The 18,911-nt window shown below is 56.3% G+C and overlaps 3 protein-coding genes across 3 annotated transcripts; all 3 read left to right on the plus strand.

Moving 5' to 3' along the window:
• The first annotated feature begins 428 nt into the window (after positions 1-428).
• On the plus strand, positions 429-3,278 carry LRRC20 (leucine rich repeat containing 20). The gene is made up of 4 exons (XM_040564397.1): positions 429-701; positions 994-1,143; positions 1,315-1,482; positions 3,042-3,278. Exons 1-4 carry the CDS (start codon positions 620-622, stop codon positions 3,191-3,193), a joined length of 552 nt encoding a protein of 183 aa, XP_040420331.1. The 5' UTR covers positions 429-619; the 3' UTR covers positions 3,194-3,278.
• A 219-nt stretch (positions 3,279-3,497) lies between these two features.
• NPFFR1 (neuropeptide FF receptor 1) lies at positions 3,498-7,529 on the plus strand. Its single transcript, XM_040564389.1, has 4 exons — positions 3,498-4,046; positions 4,981-5,271; positions 6,124-6,223; positions 6,565-7,529. Exons 1-4 carry the CDS (start codon positions 4,013-4,015, stop codon positions 7,337-7,339), a joined length of 1,200 nt encoding a protein of 399 aa, XP_040420323.1. The 5' UTR covers positions 3,498-4,012; the 3' UTR covers positions 7,340-7,529.
• Positions 7,530-8,483: 954 nt separating this feature from the next.
• Positions 8,484-18,771, plus strand: PPA1 (inorganic pyrophosphatase 1). The gene is made up of 11 exons (XM_040564391.1): positions 8,484-8,641; positions 8,826-8,890; positions 11,441-11,494; positions 12,029-12,148; positions 13,443-13,529; positions 13,820-13,946; positions 14,463-14,590; positions 15,910-15,995; positions 16,203-16,272; positions 17,382-17,421; positions 18,457-18,771. Exons 1-11 carry the CDS (start codon positions 8,578-8,580, stop codon positions 18,486-18,488), a joined length of 873 nt encoding a protein of 290 aa, XP_040420325.1. The 5' UTR covers positions 8,484-8,577; the 3' UTR covers positions 18,489-18,771.
• Positions 18,772-18,911: the final 140 nt, after the last annotated feature.

Here is an 18,911-nt window from a genome sequence, read left to right on the forward strand (position 1 = left end):
TTAATTTTTCTTTGTATTTTTTGTACTTTCCACCTTTTTTCTTACTTTTGTATTTTTTAATTTTTTATGTTTGTGTTTTTTATTTTTGTACTTTCTACCTTTTTATTTTTTATTTTCGTATTTTTAGTTTTTTATGTTTGTACTTTTTATTTTTGTACTTTCTACCTTTTTACCATTTTTATTTTTGTGATTTATATCTTTTACTTTTTATTTGTGTACTTTTTACCTTTTTTTTTCTGTATTTTTTATTGTTGTACTTTTACTATTTTGGGGTTTTTGTTTGTATTTTAATGGTTCTGTATTATTTTTGTATTTTTGTATTTTTTTCTTTGTATTTTTTCTTTGCATCTTTTATTTTTGCATTTTTTTCTTTGTAATTTTTCTTTGTATTTTTTTTATTATTTATCTGTTTTATTTATTTATTATTTATCCCCCCCACCCTTCTCATGGCTTCCACCCCCCCCCTCCCACCCCCCTGCCAAAAACCAAACAAAAATAAAACAGGACACCCCTCCCACCGGCGCCATCACCCCCCCCAGCTCCCGGAGCAGGCGTCCCGGGCCTTATTTTTTATTTTTAGCCGCCCGCCATCCCCGGGGACCGCGGCGGCGGCGGCCCTATGCAGCGGCGGATGGGCGAGGCGGTGGCCAGGGTGGCCAGGAGGGTGAACGAGGCAGTGGAGGCCCGCGAGGACGCCCTGGGTAAGGCCGGGGCCCCCCGGGTGCGAGGGGGCGGCCAACGAGCCTCCGTGTCCCCCAAAAATAAACCCTGGAGGCAGATGGGGAAGGGAAAGGGGTCACAGCTCCCTCCCGAAATCCTCCTCCTGCAGCAGAGAGGCCTGCTTGGGAAGAGGGGGTGAGGAAAATGCGTGTCCCGTCCCCCTGTTCCCGTACGGGGGAGTGCAAAGAGGTTTTTTTTGGAGGACGAGCGTGGCGTTTGGCAGCCTCCGGCCTGCACCTGCCCCCGGCCGTCACTCGGCTCTCCCCGGGGCAGACCTGGCCGACTGCAAGCTGGTGGCCTTCCCCGCCGGCATCTACAAAGCCATGAGGAGCGTCGCCGAGGGCATCCACCGCATCTCGCTGGCCAACAACGAGCTGAGGGCCCTCGCCGGCCGCTTCGCCACCACCTTCAGCCAGCTGCGAGGTAAGGGGCGGCCTCCGATGGGCCTCCACCGAGTCCACAGCTCAACAAACACAAACCCAGAGCACGTTTCTCCCAGTGTTTGTGGTTCCCTGGAGGAGCTTCATGGCAAAAAGTGGGCAATCTGCTTTTTTCTCCCTCAAATTCTACCCCTTTTTTTTCCTCTCCCCTCAGAGCTCAACCTGGAGGGCAACCTCCTGCACCGCCTGCCCGAGGAGCTGGGGTCCCTGCTGCACCTGCGGGCCATCAACCTCGCCCGCAACAAGTTTCGGCGCTTCCCCGAGCCCCTGGCGGCCGCCCCTGCCCTGGAGAGCATCGACCTGGAAGGGAACGAGATCGCAGGTGAGAGGGGGAGAGGATGGAGGTGGAAGCCAGGGGTGAAAGAGGTTTCTGTGCAACTCCTCCTCGACCTCCTCCTGGGCTCCTCCATTTGGTGGCCTCCATTAGGGGACTTGGTCCTTGCATGGCTTGAACTGGAGGCCCAGCGTCCTCCCTGGCCCCACAGATGGAGACAACCCAGCCAACCCGACCCACCGCCAAGGGACCACCAGTCCCTGCCCGCTCTAGGTGGACACCCTGCTGGTTTTCTTTGTTTCTCCAAAAAAAGCCACCACAGCCTTTCTTTACCACCTCATTGGGAGTACTGGGAGAGGTGGGGGTCTCCTGGGGGTCTCCTCTTGGCCAGCCACACCATCTCAGGTCCTTCCCAGCCCAGCTAAAGCTCCGCACTCACAGCTCTATCTTCTGGACCACCATGAAGCCCCCGGACCACCCTAGAACCCCAACGGGGAAGGAGGGCCCACCAGCCTGACCCTAACAGCCCCCGAGGCTTGGAGCCCTTGGGGCATAGGACTAGGATGGTGGGACACGCATTTCACCCCAGCAGACCTTGGGAGAGACACCAAGAGGACATTTTCTCTCCCCACTTGGTGTCACCTACGACTCACCTGCTACAGCTGGTAGAAGACCTTTGGCATAGTCTCAGAAACGGGGCTAAAGCACCCAAAATTCATCCTGGTGCTGCTATCTAGCAGCAGGAGCCTAACTTGTAGGACTGGTGGGAGCAGGATGGATTTTCTGCAGAAGGTAGATGGAGGTTGAGGAGGGTGAGCTTAGTGGCAGGAGGGTTGCAGAAGGTTTGGGTTTGGGTGCTGCTGCTGTCACCATCCCAACCACGTGTGGTTCCTGGTCCTGCATGTCTTCTGCTGGGGCTGCTACCAGGCTGTGACCCAGGCTGAAGGTATCTGGAGGCTCCTGAGTCACCTGCTGGACACCTAGAGCCGCAGCTGGAGGCCGTGGGTGATGTTCTCCAGGGAAACAGGAGGACAAGTAGCTCAATTAATGCCTGCATGGAGCCCGTGGGCTCAGAAACCAGGCTGTGAGTGCCACCAGCTGCCCTTTTCATCTCAAGGAGCTCTCAAGCTGCAGTGTAACCATGCACACCTTAGTGCCAGGGCTTTTAACTCTTTCCCTGCTCATCTGAGGGGGTTCTGGAATTGTATTTTTCTCCCTCGAGGGTGATGCCACCACGCAGCTGTGTGCACCCCAGTCGGAGCCGTCATCCCTTCCCTCGCCAATTCCCCAGCAGCCTTTGATCTGAGCTAGCTGTTTTTATTTCGCTGTTATTTTCATATTCTGATCTGAGGAAAATTACTGTTGGCTTTAATTACGAAAGAAGCTTCTTGCTTTTTTTTTTTTTTCTTGCTGCGTTTTAATACCCGTATTCTCCTTCTCCAGCTGTTCCACTCGGAAAAGCAGGAAGAGGAGGGGGGAGAGGCTGCAAACACGGGTGCTGCAGCTCCCCAACAGCCCTTGCACTGGGTTTTTGGGGGGTAAAAACGCCAGCCCTTTCTCCAGGAATCCCCCCTGACATTCTGTCCCCACTCTGCTCCCTCCCGCAGAGGTGCCGGTGGAGGTTCTGGCCTCCATGGCCTCCCTGCGGAGCCTCAACCTGCGCGCCAACCCCGTGTGCCCCGACATGCGCCTGCTCGTCCGGCCCCTTGTCCCCTTCGAGCTGCTGCTGTCACCCGAGGGCGACGTCCCCGAAGCCTGACACGTCCTGCCAGGTGGAGGAGCAGCAGGACCTCCCCACGGCCTCCACCTGCTGATACCGCCCGATTAAATGTGTGTTGCACGCACTTTGCTCGCTGAATCGATGAGTTACCGGTCGCCTTTTCCATAAAGCCACTCCGCAGGTACCTGCGGGTCCTGGCGCTGTGTTTGTCACCCTGGATGTGGTGGCGGGTCCCCGTGGGGCTGGGGACATAGTGAAGGGCCTCCACGGAGCCCTTGTGATGGACACACGTGTGCACTGTGGTGTCCGGAGGTCTTCCCATGCCCTGGCGTCTGCAGAGCCAGGAGGATGCCGGGGGGCTGCAAAGATGCAGGGGGGGGACACAGGGCGTTAGGAGGACCTTCAGCCCCCAGATGTCAGGAGGTGGCCCCGTCCCCGTCCCGCTGGGACACAGCTTTCCCTGCCTCCCTGCGCAAGGAGCACACGCACCAGGGGGGCTCAAGATGTATCCGGGCTGGGGGTTCTCTGGGGGCCACCCACACCTGGGCTGCCCCCGCCGCAGGGGGACAATATTTGCCCCGTGGACTCGCCGTGCCCTAACGCCCCGTGGCAGGAGAACTGGGGAGGGGGCACAGGGGGAGACCCCAGCCCCCCAGGTGACAACATCTGCAAAGCTGCTCCGGCTCCATCCCCGCCGAGCCGCCCGTGGGTACCCCGGTATCCATGGCGATGGGAGGATGCCCCCCCCTCCGCCCCCCCAGCCGCTGCCGCATCCGCAGACGGCGGTGACGGTGGCACGGGAGCGATGCTCGGCGGTGGGGACCCCCGGCCGGAGGAGAGCTGGAGCCCCCCGGCCCCATGCAGGCGCTGCGGAACCCGGAGCCCGGCGGGGGTGAGTAGCGAGGCGGAGGTTTCGTTCCCCTCCCTTATTGCGGTTTTTCCTTCCCCACCGACCCGGGGAAGTCCCCGCCACCGAGATATCCCCGGCGAAGAGGAGGACGCGTCCCCATCCAGCTCGGAGCAGAGGGGCTGTTTTTTCTCACCCCTTCCTCCTGCTCCCTCCTCCCGGAGCATCCTCTGGTTTCTCACCCGGCACTGCTGCAAGAAATTGCAGCCCAGGGAGATAAAGTCAGGCAAAGTTTCGGGCTTAATAAAGGTGTCGGGCGATGCTGCTGCGGGCTCTGTGACTGCCCGGTCCAAAATTTCCCTTTTCCTGCCTTAAAATCACAGCCTGTGTCTGCACAGGGTGAGTCCCCCCCTGCCCAGCATCCCCCCTATCCCTGCCGGGGGCCGGTGCGCAGACCTGCTCCCCCGGTAGGTCTGCAGCGGCAGAACGATGTCCCCCGTCCACCAGGAGCTCCCCTGGTCCCAGGTAATTATCATAATTACGTATAATTAATGCTGGGTATGTGAGGAGAGTGCAGGGGCTCCTCTTTCCTGGACACCGGGGATGCTCACGGACCAACTGGACTGGAGACCACATTGATGCATCTCCTGCGTGGTCTGAGTGTTGCAGTGTGTCAGGAGATGGACTTCTCCCCATGCCCTGCTTTCCTTGTGTGATCCCTTAGAAAAAACACCACAAGAACAAGATGCCCGCTGGGTTCCTTTTAACTGTACATCAAAAATTCATTCTGAGCTTTGAGGAACATCCACACCGCGGAGCCAACCCACCTGCTGGCCCAGCCCCATGAGCTGGAAGCGGTGACACGGCTGGGATTCCCCACGTCTGAGGGCATCTCCCCACCTTCCAGGGCAACTGGGAAAAGAAGGAAAGGATCGCTTCATCCCTTTCCACCTTCATTTTTCTGCTGTCCCTTCCTCAGACCCTTCCAATGGCAGCTGGGCCAACACCAGCGAGAGCCACCTCCTGAAGGAGAACTACACCTTCCTGGCGTACTACCAGCACTCCTCGCCCGTGGCTGCGATGTTCATCCTGGCCTACACCTTCATCTTCCTCATGTGCATGATAGGCAACATCCTGGTGTGCTTCATCGTGGTGAAGAACCGCCAGATGCGGACGGTCACCAACATGTTCATCCTCAACCTGGCCATCAGCGACCTGCTGGTGGGCATCTTCTGCATGCCCACCACCTTGGTGGACAACCTCATCACGGGTGAGGCAGCAGGGCAGCGGATAGTGTGATGGTGTGATGGGCAAGTGGTGGGAGACACCATGAGCCTTCTCCTCACCCTCCCTAGGAGGCCACCTCCGAGACTCCTGCACATCTTTTGTGCTGAGGCGAGGAGGGTGGGTGGTGGGCCATGTCTGATGGAGGTTCGAAGCCATAACGTTGCTTTCCATCATCTTGAGTGGCATGGGCCACAACCAGGGGCAGAATATTTCTGTATTTATTACCACCTGCAATTTAGTGATTGCGGCCCCGTGCCCAGCCAAGGGAGGATGTTGCATCCTCCAGCTTCCAACAGGCCACAGGCGTTTTTCCACCACACCGTATTTTGAAGATAAAAAGGGTTTCGGTGGCTTTGTAGCCCCATGATATCACCCGTGTTCCTGCTCCAGTGCTGTGCTTACCCAGTGCCATGCAACACCTGCAGATACCTTAACGGGGGAAGCAAATTAAAGCCCTTGCAGATCAAGAACCCAAAGGCTGGTCCCTCTGATAATAGCTGGAGTCCTGCAGAAATGCAGGAGAAAGGGCAAGGGAAAGTATTTATGATGTCACCTTGCTCGATAACCTTCTGAAAAGTGTAATACAAATCTTTTTAAACATTTTTTTTAATATCTGTACTGCTAAAGGCCATCTCTGTACGAATAACAAGTGAAAAATACAGCTCCCCTGCTTAGGACCAGGATTTAGCATCACACGGTGGATGGGGACATCTAGAGGGAGTTGCTGATGGACACGGCTGAGCCGAATGTGTTCATCCTCAGGGGTGATGAGGTAGGGGATGACGTGGGGACGTGGGCCAGCCCACCACCCCCAAAGCTTCCTCTGTGCTTGCAGGGTGGCCCTTTGACAACACCATGTGCAAAATGAGCGGCCTGGTGCAGGGCATGTCTGTCTCGGCCTCGGTCTTCACGCTGGTGGCCATCGCCGTGGAGAGGTATGTTGGGATGGGGGGCTCCTGAGACCTCAGCCTGCACCGTGTTGGGGTAACCCAAGGCTGCAAAGACCTCCCAAGGCTAAGGAGACCTCCCGCTGCATGAAACCCTCCCCTCCCACCACTGGGTGCTGGCCACCTTCCTTCCCCAGGGATGTCCCATCACGGGCACAGCCCTCATCCCGAGCTTGGAGCCCATGCAGCACCACAACCCCGCTCTCCTTCACCTCCCAAAGTGCCCACAAAGGTGTGGCGATGGTGAACATGAAACCCAGGTCAAAGCCGTGATCATGCTTTTGGCCACCTCCTTGGGGTCCTACAAGGAGGTCCTACCAACCCCGCAGGTTTCGCTGCATCGTCCACCCCTTCCGGCAGAAGCTGACGCTGAGGAAAGCCCTGGTGACCATCGCTGTCATCTGGGTGCTGGCCCTGCTCATCATGTGCCCCTCCGCCATCACCCTGACCGTCACCAGGGAGGAGCACCACTTCATGGTGGACACCTACAACAACTCCTACCCCCTCTACTCCTGCTGGGAGGCCTGGCCTGAGACAGGGATGAGGAGGATCTACACCACCGTCCTGTTCTCCCACATCTACGTGGCCCCTCTGGCCCTCATCGTCGTCATGTACACCCGCATCGCCTTCAAGCTCTTCAAGTCGGCAGCGCCCGCTCACGGCGCCCGGCCCGAGGAGCCTGAGGGGAGGAAGGTGTCTCGCAAGAAGGCGAAGGTCATCAACATGCTTATCATCATGGCCCTCTTCTTCACCCTCTCCTGGCTGCCCCTCTGGACGCTGATGCTGCTGATGGACTACGGGTGCCTCAGCGAGCGCCAGCTCCGCCTGGTCGCCATCTACATCTTCCCCTTCGCCCACTGGCTGGCCTTCTTCAACAGCAGCGCCAACCCCATCATCTATGGCTACTTCAACGAGAACTTCCGCCGGGGCTTCCAGGAGGCTTTCAGGGCCCCTTTCTGCTCGCCACCGCGCCGGCGCCACCGCGGGCCCTACGGCACCCGCAACCGTGTCTTCACCCTGGCCCGGGCCAGCGACTCGCCCCCTCACTCCGAATCGGGGCCCCTGGCGCCTCGCCGAACCGGCGTCCCCGCTTGGGACGGCTGAGCAGCCACGGCTACCACCGTGCCTGGTCACCGCGGGGCGCGGTGGGGACCTCATGCATGACACTGTGGTAGGGAGGAACCCCCATATTGTCGTGGTTTGGTGGCCTTGATATGGGGCATGAACTTCTGACCCAAGGGCTTGTTGTAGGGAGGAATGAGGATTGAAATAAATGCACGTCTTGCTGATGCCATGTCCCTGAGTCCCACTGGTGTCCCCCCTTTACCCAGTCCCTGTCTGCCATCGTGGGGGCACAGCAGTGGGGGAAAGGTGCATGAGAGTGGCCGTGCCACACTGGGCCATGCCAGGAGAAACCATGCCATGCTGTTGACGCCATGTGATGCCGTATCTTGCTGGACCATGCCATCCCATGCTGAGGTGGCCTCGTTGGACCACACAACACTGTGGCAGCCTTGGTGGACCACGCCATGCTGTGGTGGCCTTGGTGGACCATGCCACCCTATGCTGTGGTGGCCCTGGTGGCCCATGTCAACCCATGCTGTTGAGGCTATGTTGTGCCATGCTGTGATGGGCTTGGTGGACCGTGCCACCCCATGCTGTGGTGACCTTGGTGGACCATTCCATGATGTGGTGGCCTTCGCGAACCATGCCATGCTGTGGTGGCCATGGTGAACCATGCCACACCGTGGTGGCCTTGGTGGACCGTGTCACCCCATGCTGTTGTGGCCATGCTGGACCACGCCATGCTGTGGTGGCCCTGGTGGACAATGCCATGATGTGGTGGTGGTCTTGATGGACCATGCCACCCCAGATTGTTGTGGCCATGTGGTGCCATGCCATGCCGTGGTGGCCTTGGTGGACCTCGCCACCTCAGGCTGTTGTGGCCATGTGGTGCCATGCCACGCTGTGGTGACCTTGGTGGACCATGTCACCCCATGTTGTGGTGGGCTTGGTGGACCACGCCACCCCGTACTGCGGTGACCTTGGTGGACCATGCCATGCTGTGGTGACCTTGGTGGACACGGGCGGACCAGCCCACGCTGAGGCTCCCATGCTGCGCCGCCCCCTTCCCCTCAGCGCCCCCCTCCCGCCCCCTGCACACGTCACCCCCCGCACGTCACCCGGCGCCACGTCACTCCCCGCAGCGGGCGGGGCGGGGCGGGGCGGGGGCTGCTCACCCCTGCGCCTATGCGGGCCGCGCATGCGCAGCGGGCGGCACGGCGCTGAGGCGAGCGGCGCATGCGCAGAGCGGCGGCGCGGGGAGGCGTGTGAGGGGAGCCATGGCCGGGTACAGCGCGGAGGAGCGCGGCGCTCCGCACAGCGCCGGGTACCGCCTGTTCCTCAGTGAGTGCCCCCTGCACGCCCTCCCCGCATCCCCCCATACCCTCCCGGGCCGCCCCGAGCCGGGGGGTGCTCCCGGGGGACCCCCCCCGGCCCCCCTGAGACCCCCCTAAGCCCCCCCTAAGCCCCCCCTAAGGCCCGAGGCCTGGTCCGGGCCCGGTGCTGAGGCGCTCCACTTGCCTTGCAGAGGACGCAGCCGGGCGGTACGTCTCCCCCTTCCACGACATCCCCCTGCGCGACGGCGGCGGCGAGGTGAGCGGGGCCGGGCCCCTGGGCCCGGGGGGGACGGGGTTTGGCGGTGTCCGGCTCCAGGGGGGCGTTGGGAGGGAGCCAGGGGTCGTGTCACACCCCCCCCCCGTGTTCCTGCCCACCAGGTGATACTGAGCCACCCCGGCTGTGGTTTCCACGCAGCTGAACACCTGGACCCACGTAGGTGTGTGCTACGGGCAGAGGGTGTGCATCACGCGCGGGTTCTAACCGCTGTAAGGTCGTTTTTGTGCCCGTAACCTGCCCAGTGCCAGGCGAGGATGCGAAGCTGTGGCTGTGGCTGCACCCCAGGACCTCAGGAGGAGCGGCTCGCCTGCCACGTGCTGTTTGCGCCCTGCCAGCGGTTAGTCGCGTCAGGCTCTTCGAGACCGCTGCCCGAAAAACCGAAGCAGCTCAGTTCTGTGGTCTGCTCTCAGCGTTTTTCCAGGGATAACTCGCGCTCCTCACCTCTGTAGCTTGCTCATTCTTTTAACAAGTACTAAAAAGCCACGCAGCTTGAGAAACAGCGTGGGTTTGGATGCTGAAAAGGACACGCTGGAGAGCCCCACGTACAGGTTAAAGAGTAGTTTTCCTGTGTTCTTGCACACTGCAATACGTGGGTGAGGTCTTGAATCCCAGTGTGAATCCTTCCTGAGGTTTTCTCATCCTCTTTGCCATTCCCTGCTTTGAATTTCTTTTCTTTTTATAAGGTAGGGCAAGTCGTAGGGGAGCACGCTTACGTGTGGTACCTCTGCCTTGTCTGAGGGCCCTGTTTGGGTGGGTGTAGAGAGGGCACAAAGAGCGAGTGACCTAATGATGTGCAGCCAATTAGGCTGATCTCTGAGTCAAGCTGCTGGCCGCTGTCCTGCCCAGGCCAGTACTGAGAATCGCTCTCATGGGGAAAATGGGTGTAACACGGGCTGCTGAGGGGAAGGAGGGAGAGCCACCAGGCCCTTGTTTGCTGCCCGCGGCCAGCAAAAGGAAAAAGAATTGTGGTCAAGGAGGGAGGCGAAACACTTTCTGCAGCTAGTTGGTAAAGGAGGCATCCAAAAGGTAACTCAGAAGGGAACATTCAGGTGGTATTACAAGTTGCAGACGCTTGTAGGATAGAGCTGGGGAGCAAGCACCGGGTGAGAAGGGTTTTGGTGGCCTGGTAATAATTAACACGCAGAAGGGGACGATTGCTGCGCCTTCAGGCACAGCGTGCTGCTCGCCAGCGCCTCGGTGCCAAGTCATTGAGAGAGAAGCGAGCTGAAATTGCACAACTGATCACGCTAGAGCTCGTTCTTTCTGTAGCTGGAATGCTCTGCAGAGATTTTACTTGTTACTTAGCAGGTTCGTTAGCTGCAGTAGGGAGCCCAGCTCGGAGCGCAAGGCTACCTTGCTGCGTGTCTGGTGCCTTGATCTTTATCCTTAGACTTCTGGCACTGAGCGGATTATCGCAGGGAGTTTTTTCAGCTTCAGGCTGGGATGTGCTGACCTCATCTGTACCTGTGCGTCCGGTCCCAAGGAGCGACCTTGGCCGCTTGTTGGGTGTCCGGGGCCGAGCCATGTCTGGCACACGGGGCGCTGCAGCTGGGGGATGGCGAGCGGAGCTGAGACGTGCCCCTAAGTCATCCCTCCTGCCCTGCCCAGCCATTTGTGGTCATCTCCTTCCCTTCCTCCACTTACCTATAAGTAAAAATAACATATATCCTTTTCCGTTTAAATTGCAAATGAGCAGTGCCCCCCCCAATTAAGAGGATGCAATAAACTCATTAGGGAGGCGCGTGATGTAACAGCGCTCGTTGCACGGTAGCAATCTATTTGTGGTGCAATACAGGTGCAAGGGTTTTAGCATGCCCCATGTTACCTTTGCAATGCTAATGCTGCTTACCCTGGGGATTAGAAACCTGGCGGGTGCTGGGGAGCAAGGTCTGACTTTTTATTAAAGGCCATAATCTCCTCCAGTAGTGCTCATTAAGATGCAAGTGTGGAAGAGCCCTGGTCCTCCGGGCCCAGCTGGAGTCAGGGGTTACCCATAAGTGAGGTCCTGCCAGGTGTGGGGACAAATAATGGGGAGGAAAGCTCTCAGTCATTTGGGATGTTAGGTAGGTACAAGTATTACTAAGGACATGGCTACTGCAGGCATCTCCTGCTCTAAATGGTCAGGGTGGCTCTTGCTGTAGGAGCTACATGCCTCCTATTTAATGATTATGCCTAAAACCTCACCTTGTCTCACCCGGTGTTGTTTATGCAGCTGGCATCAGTTCACTCCAGCTCGCTGTTCTGTGAAAAGATGACGGGCATGTTCTCAGGTGGCACCTGGTGGAAAGCGTGCAGAAAGCTTGCAATCTAGCTTAACCTCATGGGACTAAAATCTGAGTGATGACACGTGACTGACTTAGACTGTGGGACTTCTGTCAGGTGTTTCAGAATTGGCACTGGGGGGGAAAAAAAAAAAGCAAAAAGTTCTGGTTTTCTCGCAGTCTTCCTAGTGTTCGTGCTTCCGTGTCTGCTCTGGTATGGTGTGGTATTGAGGTTCCTCCCCATTCACTGATGTTTTGCTTTTTTCAGAATGTGTTCAACATGGTTGTGGAAATACCTCGATGGACAAACGCTAAAATGGAGGTAACTTATTACTACCATTCCTGCCCGAAGTGCTTCAGCTGACTAGTCTGTGAATAATCTTGGGCTTTGCTGCTTCTCTCCTCCCTCCTGCCTCCTGAAGAACAGTCTAGCATCGGTGGCTTTGTAAAGACAGTGATTGAGTCCCGATAAATAAGGCCTTTCAAAACCTGCCTTCCTGCAGAGTTCGTGTCAGGGAGGTTCTCTAGACGCAATTCTGACTTTCCGTGTAAATATTTGCCTAATGCTAAAGGCTGAAGTCTTGCAGGAGTTGTAATCACTTAGTATTCTTCTGTGGCTCCTGCTTAAAGCGGCGTGTAACCGGTCTCACCCCTGTGCCTGGTTCTGACGTCGGTAAGCCTGCTGAAATCTGTACCCAGGGGATGCAACAGGAAACGGGGTTGTCCAGTGCTCGTGTTGGCCCCGGTGTCAGCTCCTGGCTCCCCGGCCTGTCAGTTAGCAGCCAGCTTCCTGGAAAAAATCACTGCCGTTTTCCTCGAGAGCAAAGTAGAGAGCCTGATGTAACTTCTCTTTCAGATTGCGACAAAGGACCCCTTAAACCCAATTAAGCAAGATGTGAAGAAAGGAAAACTGCGCTACGTAGCCAACGTGTTTCCCCATAAGGGCTACATCTGGAATTACGGTGCTCTCCCGCAGGTACTGTGCCTTGTCGCTGTTCCTCGCTGTTCCTTGTGTCTGCGTGTGTGCCTCTGACCCCTGCCAGCTGAAAGTCTGAGCTGCAACTCATACATTTGCAACTGCACCTGTAGCCTTGCCAACAAAGGGGACCTGTTAAGAAAGCAGTGATGTTTGCAGGTAGAAATCTCCAGGGAGAGGCTTGTAGCTGGTGCTGTAAACAAGCTGTTGGAAAAAGAGAGGACAAGCAGGCAGAAGGCTCACAAAGGGCATCTGGCAGTGCCACGTGCTCCCTTCCCTGCCCGGTAAAGCTTTAGGACCTAGTTTTAAGCCAACGATCCAGGATCTAGGTGTGCAGCCCTGAGGCAGTGGAAATCTGAGCACTACTTGTGTGGAATTGTAGCATTTGAACCCTTTGGCCGGTCATGTGTTAGTGGCCCAAAGAAATCTGTGCTTCAGGGGAAAGGGGCTGAGCTTACAGCTGCCTCGCAGAGATGTGTGATAGAGATTGTGGAGAGTCCTTCAGTGCCACGCGTCCCAGTGACCTGAATGCTCTCGCTGCAGCACGAGGTCTTGACTGTCACAGTCATGTCCTGGCACGCAGGGATTTGGGAAGAGCGTTCCTTTTTCTCTGTCTGAGCAACCTTAGAGGTAGGTGCTCCTTATGGTGAGAGTGGACCCTAAGTCCTTTCTCTCCTGATCAGAAGCGTGTTGTAAGCAGCTGTTAATTCCGGAGGCATGGCTCCAATACCTTCTGGAGCCCTGTCTTCCAAGCTGCGAGCGCTCACAGCTTCAGGTGAGAGGCAGTAGGACGCGAAGCGGTGTAGAGTATGTGACCCCAGGTTCCCATTTCTGCTCTGGTGTAACAGTGTTCTTTAATCCTTTGACCAAAAGGAAGCAATACACCCTATCTGTCTTCCACCTCTGTTGGGCTGCTATCTGGAGTTCAGGAAACTTCCGTTAAGGAATGAATAGGGAGAGGAGCAGGCAGGCAGCCAAAACAGTGAGTATTCTTCCTAGATGTGAGCTTCACCTTTATGCGGCTGTTTAGCTGAGGAGGAAGTCTGAAAAGTTGTTGAAAGAAGGTTTGTCAGTGGGAGGGACCGGTTTGCCCCTGGCAAGGTAAGAACTTTGACTTGGATTTAAGCTGCGTTTGCAGGCAAGTGTAAAACCATAGCGCGACCATTAGCCCTGAAAGCAAGTGTGAAGTGGGTCATCATCTGTATCTTCCAGGCGATTGCTTGTGTGAAATAAACCTGCCTTTTGTTTCTTCTTCAAACACATTCAGTATGTGGTTTTTGCTTTGTTTCTGCAGACTTGGGAAGACCCAGGTCACAAGGATGAAGGTACTGGCTGCTGCGGAGATAACGATCCGATCGATGTGTGCGAAATTGGAAGTAAGGTAATGCATTCTGAAGGTAAATGTGGTTAACGGCTCTGGAGCCCATTGTTCAGAGGTGTTATTCGGTTCTTATCTCCTGCATCTTAAGAATGTAATGCTTCCTCCCTTGTCTTTGGAGATGGTTGATGAGATCTTAGAGCGAAAGCCTTGTGAGCCGAGGCTTGCGAACCGCTGATAAGCGACAGCAGATTTGTGGTACAGGGCTGCCTGCTGAACTGACAGCTTGCGCTGCCTCCTGTTGCATGTTCTTGGACGTGTGGGCGCTGACAAGAAGTCTTCTGTCCTCGCAGGTCTGCTCTCGAGGGGAGGTAATCAAAGTGAAGGTGCTGGGCACGCTGGCACTGATCGATGAGGGCGAGACAGACTGGAAGATAATCGCTATCAACGTTGAAGACCCTGAGGCAGGCAACTATAATGGTAGGTGGCAGGAGGGAGGAGCAGGGCTGGCCCTACCCCTTCGCCACTGGGTGCCTGCAGGAAGCTTTCAGGGCAGGATATGGACTTGCTCCTGCTCTGTCACCGTGCTTATCAGATGCGATACTGGCTGCGAAAGCAGAACAGGACGTTATCATCCTGTAGCAAAGCGATACACCGCCGTTTATCACAGGTTAGGAGACCTTTGCACGGCATGGTATCTCGAAGAAAAGGCTGGCTGTTCAGCCTGCCCTCCGAGTGGAAGGAAGGGGGGGTTGCTCAGCAAGTCTCATCAAAGCTGTGTAAATGTGTCTGTGCTCCTGGGGGAAGCCGGGCTTTGTTCTGAAGCTGAGACACCAACTTCCCTCTCCACGTGCAGGCATCCGCTTTCTGTCTGTCCTGCAACCTGTCCAGGATGTCGCCGAAGCTCTGTGAGGAGGGGCAGCTCGAAAGAGCAGGGCGGTAGCGGAGTGACTTGTGCTGTTGGATCTGGGTCACAAACCTTTTCTCCCTGCCTAGATATCCATGATGTCAGAAGGATGAAGCCTGGGTACTTGGAAGCTACAGTGGACTGGTTCAGAAGATACAAAGTACCCGACGGAAAGCCAGAAAACCAGTTTGCTTTTAATGGTGAATTTAAAGACAAGGTAGGGTCAGTGTCTGCATTACTGTGACCTGCACAACAACTGAGCTCTGGGTGCACGGGGACTTGAACGGGTAGTTGCTGAGGGCTGGGGATATAGCTGCCCTCGTTCTTCCTGCTCCAGCCTCCCCTTCTGCTTGTTTCCAGGCTGGTGCTTGCAGGGATACTGGGAGAGAAAGCACAGGGTTATCGCCCCGCTACTGTTGGATATTATCAGTCTGGCTTCTAGATGACATTCACGTGAGATGCCTTCAGGGCTGGCAGTCTGTCAGAACCAGGCTGAAAAACACCGGGTTTATTTGCTCCTGCTCTGGAGCAAAGGCCACTCGATGTCACCCTTTGCTTCAACGTGCGATAGACTGCAGTGGAACGAAGCCAGCGCCCAAGGGAGGCAAATGCGGGAGTGAAAACGTTCGTTCAGGCCTAAATTGTAACACTGGCCGAGTGTTCCCCATGCCCTTTGAGTAAGGGCTCTGCCTCAGCAGCACAATTCCTTTGCCTCTACTCATTCTCTGTGTTAGTCAGGTAACTTACTGCTCCCAAACGGGAGCCCTCCTCAACTCGTGGTGCTGGGCTGGGCCATCTCGTTGCCCCTCAGACTGGGTGAAACCGGAATCGAGGCAGAAAGCAGGGACAAGGCTCCTCACACGTGTTGCTGCGGTGTTTTGGTTGGCTTTGCGCTGCGTCAGACCAGGATATTTACTGCTGGTGTTCCTGCTGGGACGATCGCCTGTGCTCCAGCCTCCAGCTGACCTGTTAGCAGTCGGGTATATACTACTTCTAAGGGAAAAAGCTGTGATCTGCTTGGAAGCAGGCTGGTTTTCAAATAGTTGCAGAGCTAGATTAGCCGCGTGTCTCTTCCTGTTGATATGAGCAGCACTGGAGCCATTTGCCTAGAGCAGGGGAAAGCTGGCAGGTTGGTCGGGACCAACTGGCTGCTGCAGACAAACAGAGGGAGGAGCTGCGGGGCGGGGGTGCTTTTGTGAGGCAGCAGTGGCCCAGGACTAGAATATCTGCGTTCAGTTTCTCTTGGCTTCAGGCTAGCTGGGCGACCTTGGCACGCCCGCCCATCTTGGAAGTAAATCACTTCTTACTGTAAAATCCGTGTTGTTTCAGCTGGTGTGTGCTGGGAGGTTGCTGTTGTTCACGAAAGGCAAAGTAATGCAAGAGGTGTTCCAAGAGAGTCTCTTAGTTTCTGACTCTGGGAGGTATTGTCTAAAATCAGCCTGTAAATACTGGCCTCTTACTCCACGTAACTGCTAGTCTGGGGAAAACGGTGGAGTGCTCGCACCTAACTGCGTTTGTCCTCATCTTCGTTTTCAGGATTTTGCAGTGAACGTCATCAAAAGCACTCACGAACACTGGAAAGCTTTGATAGCTAAAAAAACTGACGGAGGAGAGATCAACTGGTAGGTTAACGCTGGTTGCCGTGCTCGCTCCTTCCCCGTGAGCCCCAATGAAACTTCCTTTCCTGACTCGACACGCTCTCTGTTAGCCGCTCGCCGTCTCGGCAGGCAACCGGGCAACTCCGATAACGATTCGTGGTATTCCGTTGGCTGATACTCCTGCGGGGAGGCTTGGCCTTCACGTTCTCACGAGCGACCTTTCCCTTCCAGCACAAACCTGACGGTCTCAGACAGTCCCTTCTGCTGTAGTCAAGAGTGTGCTAAAGCTACTGTGGATGCAGTAAGTACCAATTCGGGCGTCCTAGCGCCAGTGGCAGGGCAGTGTGGTTTGTGTGGGGCCGTAAACTGCCATCTCAGTAAGAGTAGCCTTACCCTGTATGCTTAGAAAGTTTTGGATGACTGAGCACAGCATCTGTTTCTGGTTAAATAAGATGGATGTGGAGCGAGTCAGACATTCTTCCAGAGGCTTCTCCTCGCCCTTAGTCATCTGGGAGAAGGAATCCAATCCAGCGTGAAGGGCTGCGTTTCTGACCTGCAGCTTGGCTGTCAGCTGCTCAAAGAGTATTTAAATATTTGGCCTTTTGAGAGCTTCACAGCACAGGTCACCCTGTGAGATCAGAGAGCCTAATTTCTGAGAGACCTGCAGCCGGGGACCATGCCTCCTTTGCAGTGGAAAACTTGAGGTTCCCAGAGGAATGCCCTTATCCTGAGTCAGGGCTCAGCCGAATCTCCTGAGGCTTGTGAAATTACCAGTGTTGGCAACTTAAAAGTGGCTGGAGGAGTGGGGCAGGAGAATCAGAACAGAAGTGTTGCTTCAGAGCATGGAAACGTGACTGGAAACCAGAATCTCTCCGTAGACTTGTGTCACGGTCATCTGCTTAGCTCTTGGCTTTAAGTGCTTGTATCCTCTGGTATCCGAATTGCTGGAAGTTTTTGAAAGTGGAGCGCTAGCGGAGCGTGTCACCAGCCAGGGCCCCTTGTCTGTTTTTTAAACAGCAGGTGAAAGCTCTTCCGAGGAGTTTCCCCAGAGTCCTTTGTATCTCTTTTCCACCCTTACGTAGTATGTTTAAGTAAAAGAAGCAGAAGGCAGGCTGCAGATACCATTGCGGACGGTGGCTGGTTGCGGTCAGAAACAGACGGCCCCATAGCGTGAGGGGGGCGAACGCCCGCGCCCAGGGCAGAGCCCCAGCGGCACGCCGGGCACGTGCAGGGGGGGCTGTGTGATGACAGGACTCGTCCTTCGCTGCCTGCCACAGGCTAATTTATGCAGCTCAGATCCTAAACTGTGCTCAAAAAAGATTTGTGCAGCCCTAAGTGGTGTCCGGCGAGCCCCAGTCAGGAGGCTGAGCTGTTAGCAGTTGCTGCCTGCTAATCCACTTCTCATTTCAGGCACCACCCTGTACAGCTGCCAACCCCATCCCACCAGAAGGTAAGTCGGAAAGCCCACGCTACGTTCTGATGCAGGCTGGAGATTGCCTCAAAGGAATCAGCAGTAGGGAAGTGAGGGTTTGGTGGCTTGGTTTGGCTCTAGCAGTGGGAAAAATGAAGGACCTTGTCAGACCTAGCTTGTCTGTGATGCTGTTTGAATGCTCCGTCACTTCTGTCGTGGCTTCATTTCGTAGTTTCGATACGTGAGGCTGGTTCCGTGGGCAGCCAGCAGGAGCTTGGACATGCTGTAGTTTGCTCCAGAAGAGGTTTGATGTGTCGCAGACCCTTGGAGAAGAGCACTTCAGAGGAGTGAAGTGCAGTGACAGCAGGGTTTTCATCAGTTCCTCTGGAACAGGTTCACCAGGATGGTCAGTGCAGGCGGGGTGAGGAAGGGAAGCACTTGATCTCCGTGAAGGGGAGAGGCAGAAAGTGGCCATGAGTTCGGTCCTGCAGTTGCTGCCGATCGCATTTCTGTCATGGAGCAAGCAGCAGCTGCGAGCTGGTAGCGAGGCTTTCTACGTGTCAGGACCCTGTCCCTCATGCGGGGCACGACCGCATAGGAAAATGACAACTGTGGGACAAATCCTGGGGCGGCTGTCACCTCGCCCTCCTGTGCGAGATGTCCAGGGCGAGGGCGACCTCATGGCAGCATTGAGAGCCTGCGGCTGTAGGGCAGGAGGGGGAACACAGCTGTCCTCCCATCTCTGGCAAAGCTGTAAAGGAATTGAAGTTAGAGCTGTAAAGGATTTGGAAGGAATCATGACTTGTGTTTTGGGGTGTGACTCAGAAGTGAGGTGGCCTTACCTTCCTGAGTCAGGTGAGCGCGAGGGATCCTGAGCTGGCCGTGGCTGAGTCACGGCGCTGCTCCCCGCGGCCAGCTGAGTGAGGTGACTTCTCTGGGGAGAGCAGCGCACCCGCAGGCCCTCCAGGTTGCACAAGAACCTGTCGGGTGTGTGGCGGTGCCGGTGGGGTTGGTGCTGAGCTCGTGCTGAGGCAGAGGACTAACCCCCCCTCCCCTTTTTTCTGCCCCTTACAGTGGACAAGTGGTTCTATTACCCCAAAAACTAAGGAGCGGGGATGGACGCTGAGCCAGCTGTGTTCCTCCAGCGGAGCCGCCCTGCCCAGTAGCCCAGAAACCTAGCTTTGGTGTCAACGAGCAGACCTTGCCTCTAATTTATGCCGCCTAGACCTGTCCCCGGCCCCGCTGCCCGGTGTGTCGAGCCTGGGGGCGGCTGGGAGGCTCACCTCCCCCCCCCCCAGCCCCCCGATTGCGCCCCCGCAGCACCCGAGGGGGGTGAGGCCGGCCCGGTACGCGTAGTGTGGGTGCTGGAAATAAAACTACTGAACCCTCGCTGCGCCTCGCTGCTTGCCGGGGGCGGCTGCAAGGGGCGGGGGGCTGCAAGGGGAGACGAGGGGCGGAAAGGGGCCGGGGCGGCGGCGGGGCTCGAACCCGCGGCCGAGGGGCGGGGCTTGAGGAGAGGGGGCGGGGTT

The sequence above is a fragment of the Cygnus olor genome, chromosome 7, assembly GCF_009769625.2.
Source record: "Cygnus olor isolate bCygOlo1 chromosome 7, bCygOlo1.pri.v2, whole genome shotgun sequence".
Lineage (NCBI taxonomy): Eukaryota > Metazoa > Chordata > Aves > Anseriformes > Anatidae > Cygnus > Cygnus olor.

Excerpts from the sequence above, each read along its gene's own strand:
- LRRC20 (XM_040564397.1), top strand. The coding sequence starts at position 620 with ATGCAGCGGCGGATGGGCGAGGCGGTGGCCAGGGTGGCCAGGAGGGTG. Across the intron at positions 702-993 it reads GGCCCGCGAGGACGCCCTGG|ACCTGGCCGACTGCAAGCTG; the intron begins GTAAGGCCGGGG and ends TCCCCGGGGCAG. Across the intron at positions 1,144-1,314 it reads CACCTTCAGCCAGCTGCGAG|AGCTCAACCTGGAGGGCAAC; the intron begins GTAAGGGGCGGC and ends CTCTCCCCTCAG.
- NPFFR1 (XM_040564389.1), top strand. The coding sequence starts at position 4,013 with ATGCAGGCGCTGCGGAACCCGGAGCCCGGCGGGG. Across the intron at positions 5,272-6,123 it reads GGTGGACAACCTCATCACGG|GGTGGCCCTTTGACAACACC; the intron begins GTGAGGCAGCAG and ends CTGTGCTTGCAG. Across the intron at positions 6,224-6,564 it reads GTGGCCATCGCCGTGGAGAG|GTTTCGCTGCATCGTCCACC; the intron begins GTATGTTGGGAT and ends CCAACCCCGCAG.
- PPA1 (XM_040564391.1), top strand. The coding sequence starts at position 8,578 with ATGGCCGGGTACAGCGCGGAGGAGCGCGGCGCTCCGCACAGCGCCGGG. Across the intron at positions 8,642-8,825 it reads CGGGTACCGCCTGTTCCTCA|AGGACGCAGCCGGGCGGTAC; the intron begins GTGAGTGCCCCC and ends CTTGCCTTGCAG. Across the intron at positions 12,149-13,442 it reads ATTACGGTGCTCTCCCGCAG|ACTTGGGAAGACCCAGGTCA; the intron begins GTACTGTGCCTT and ends TTGTTTCTGCAG.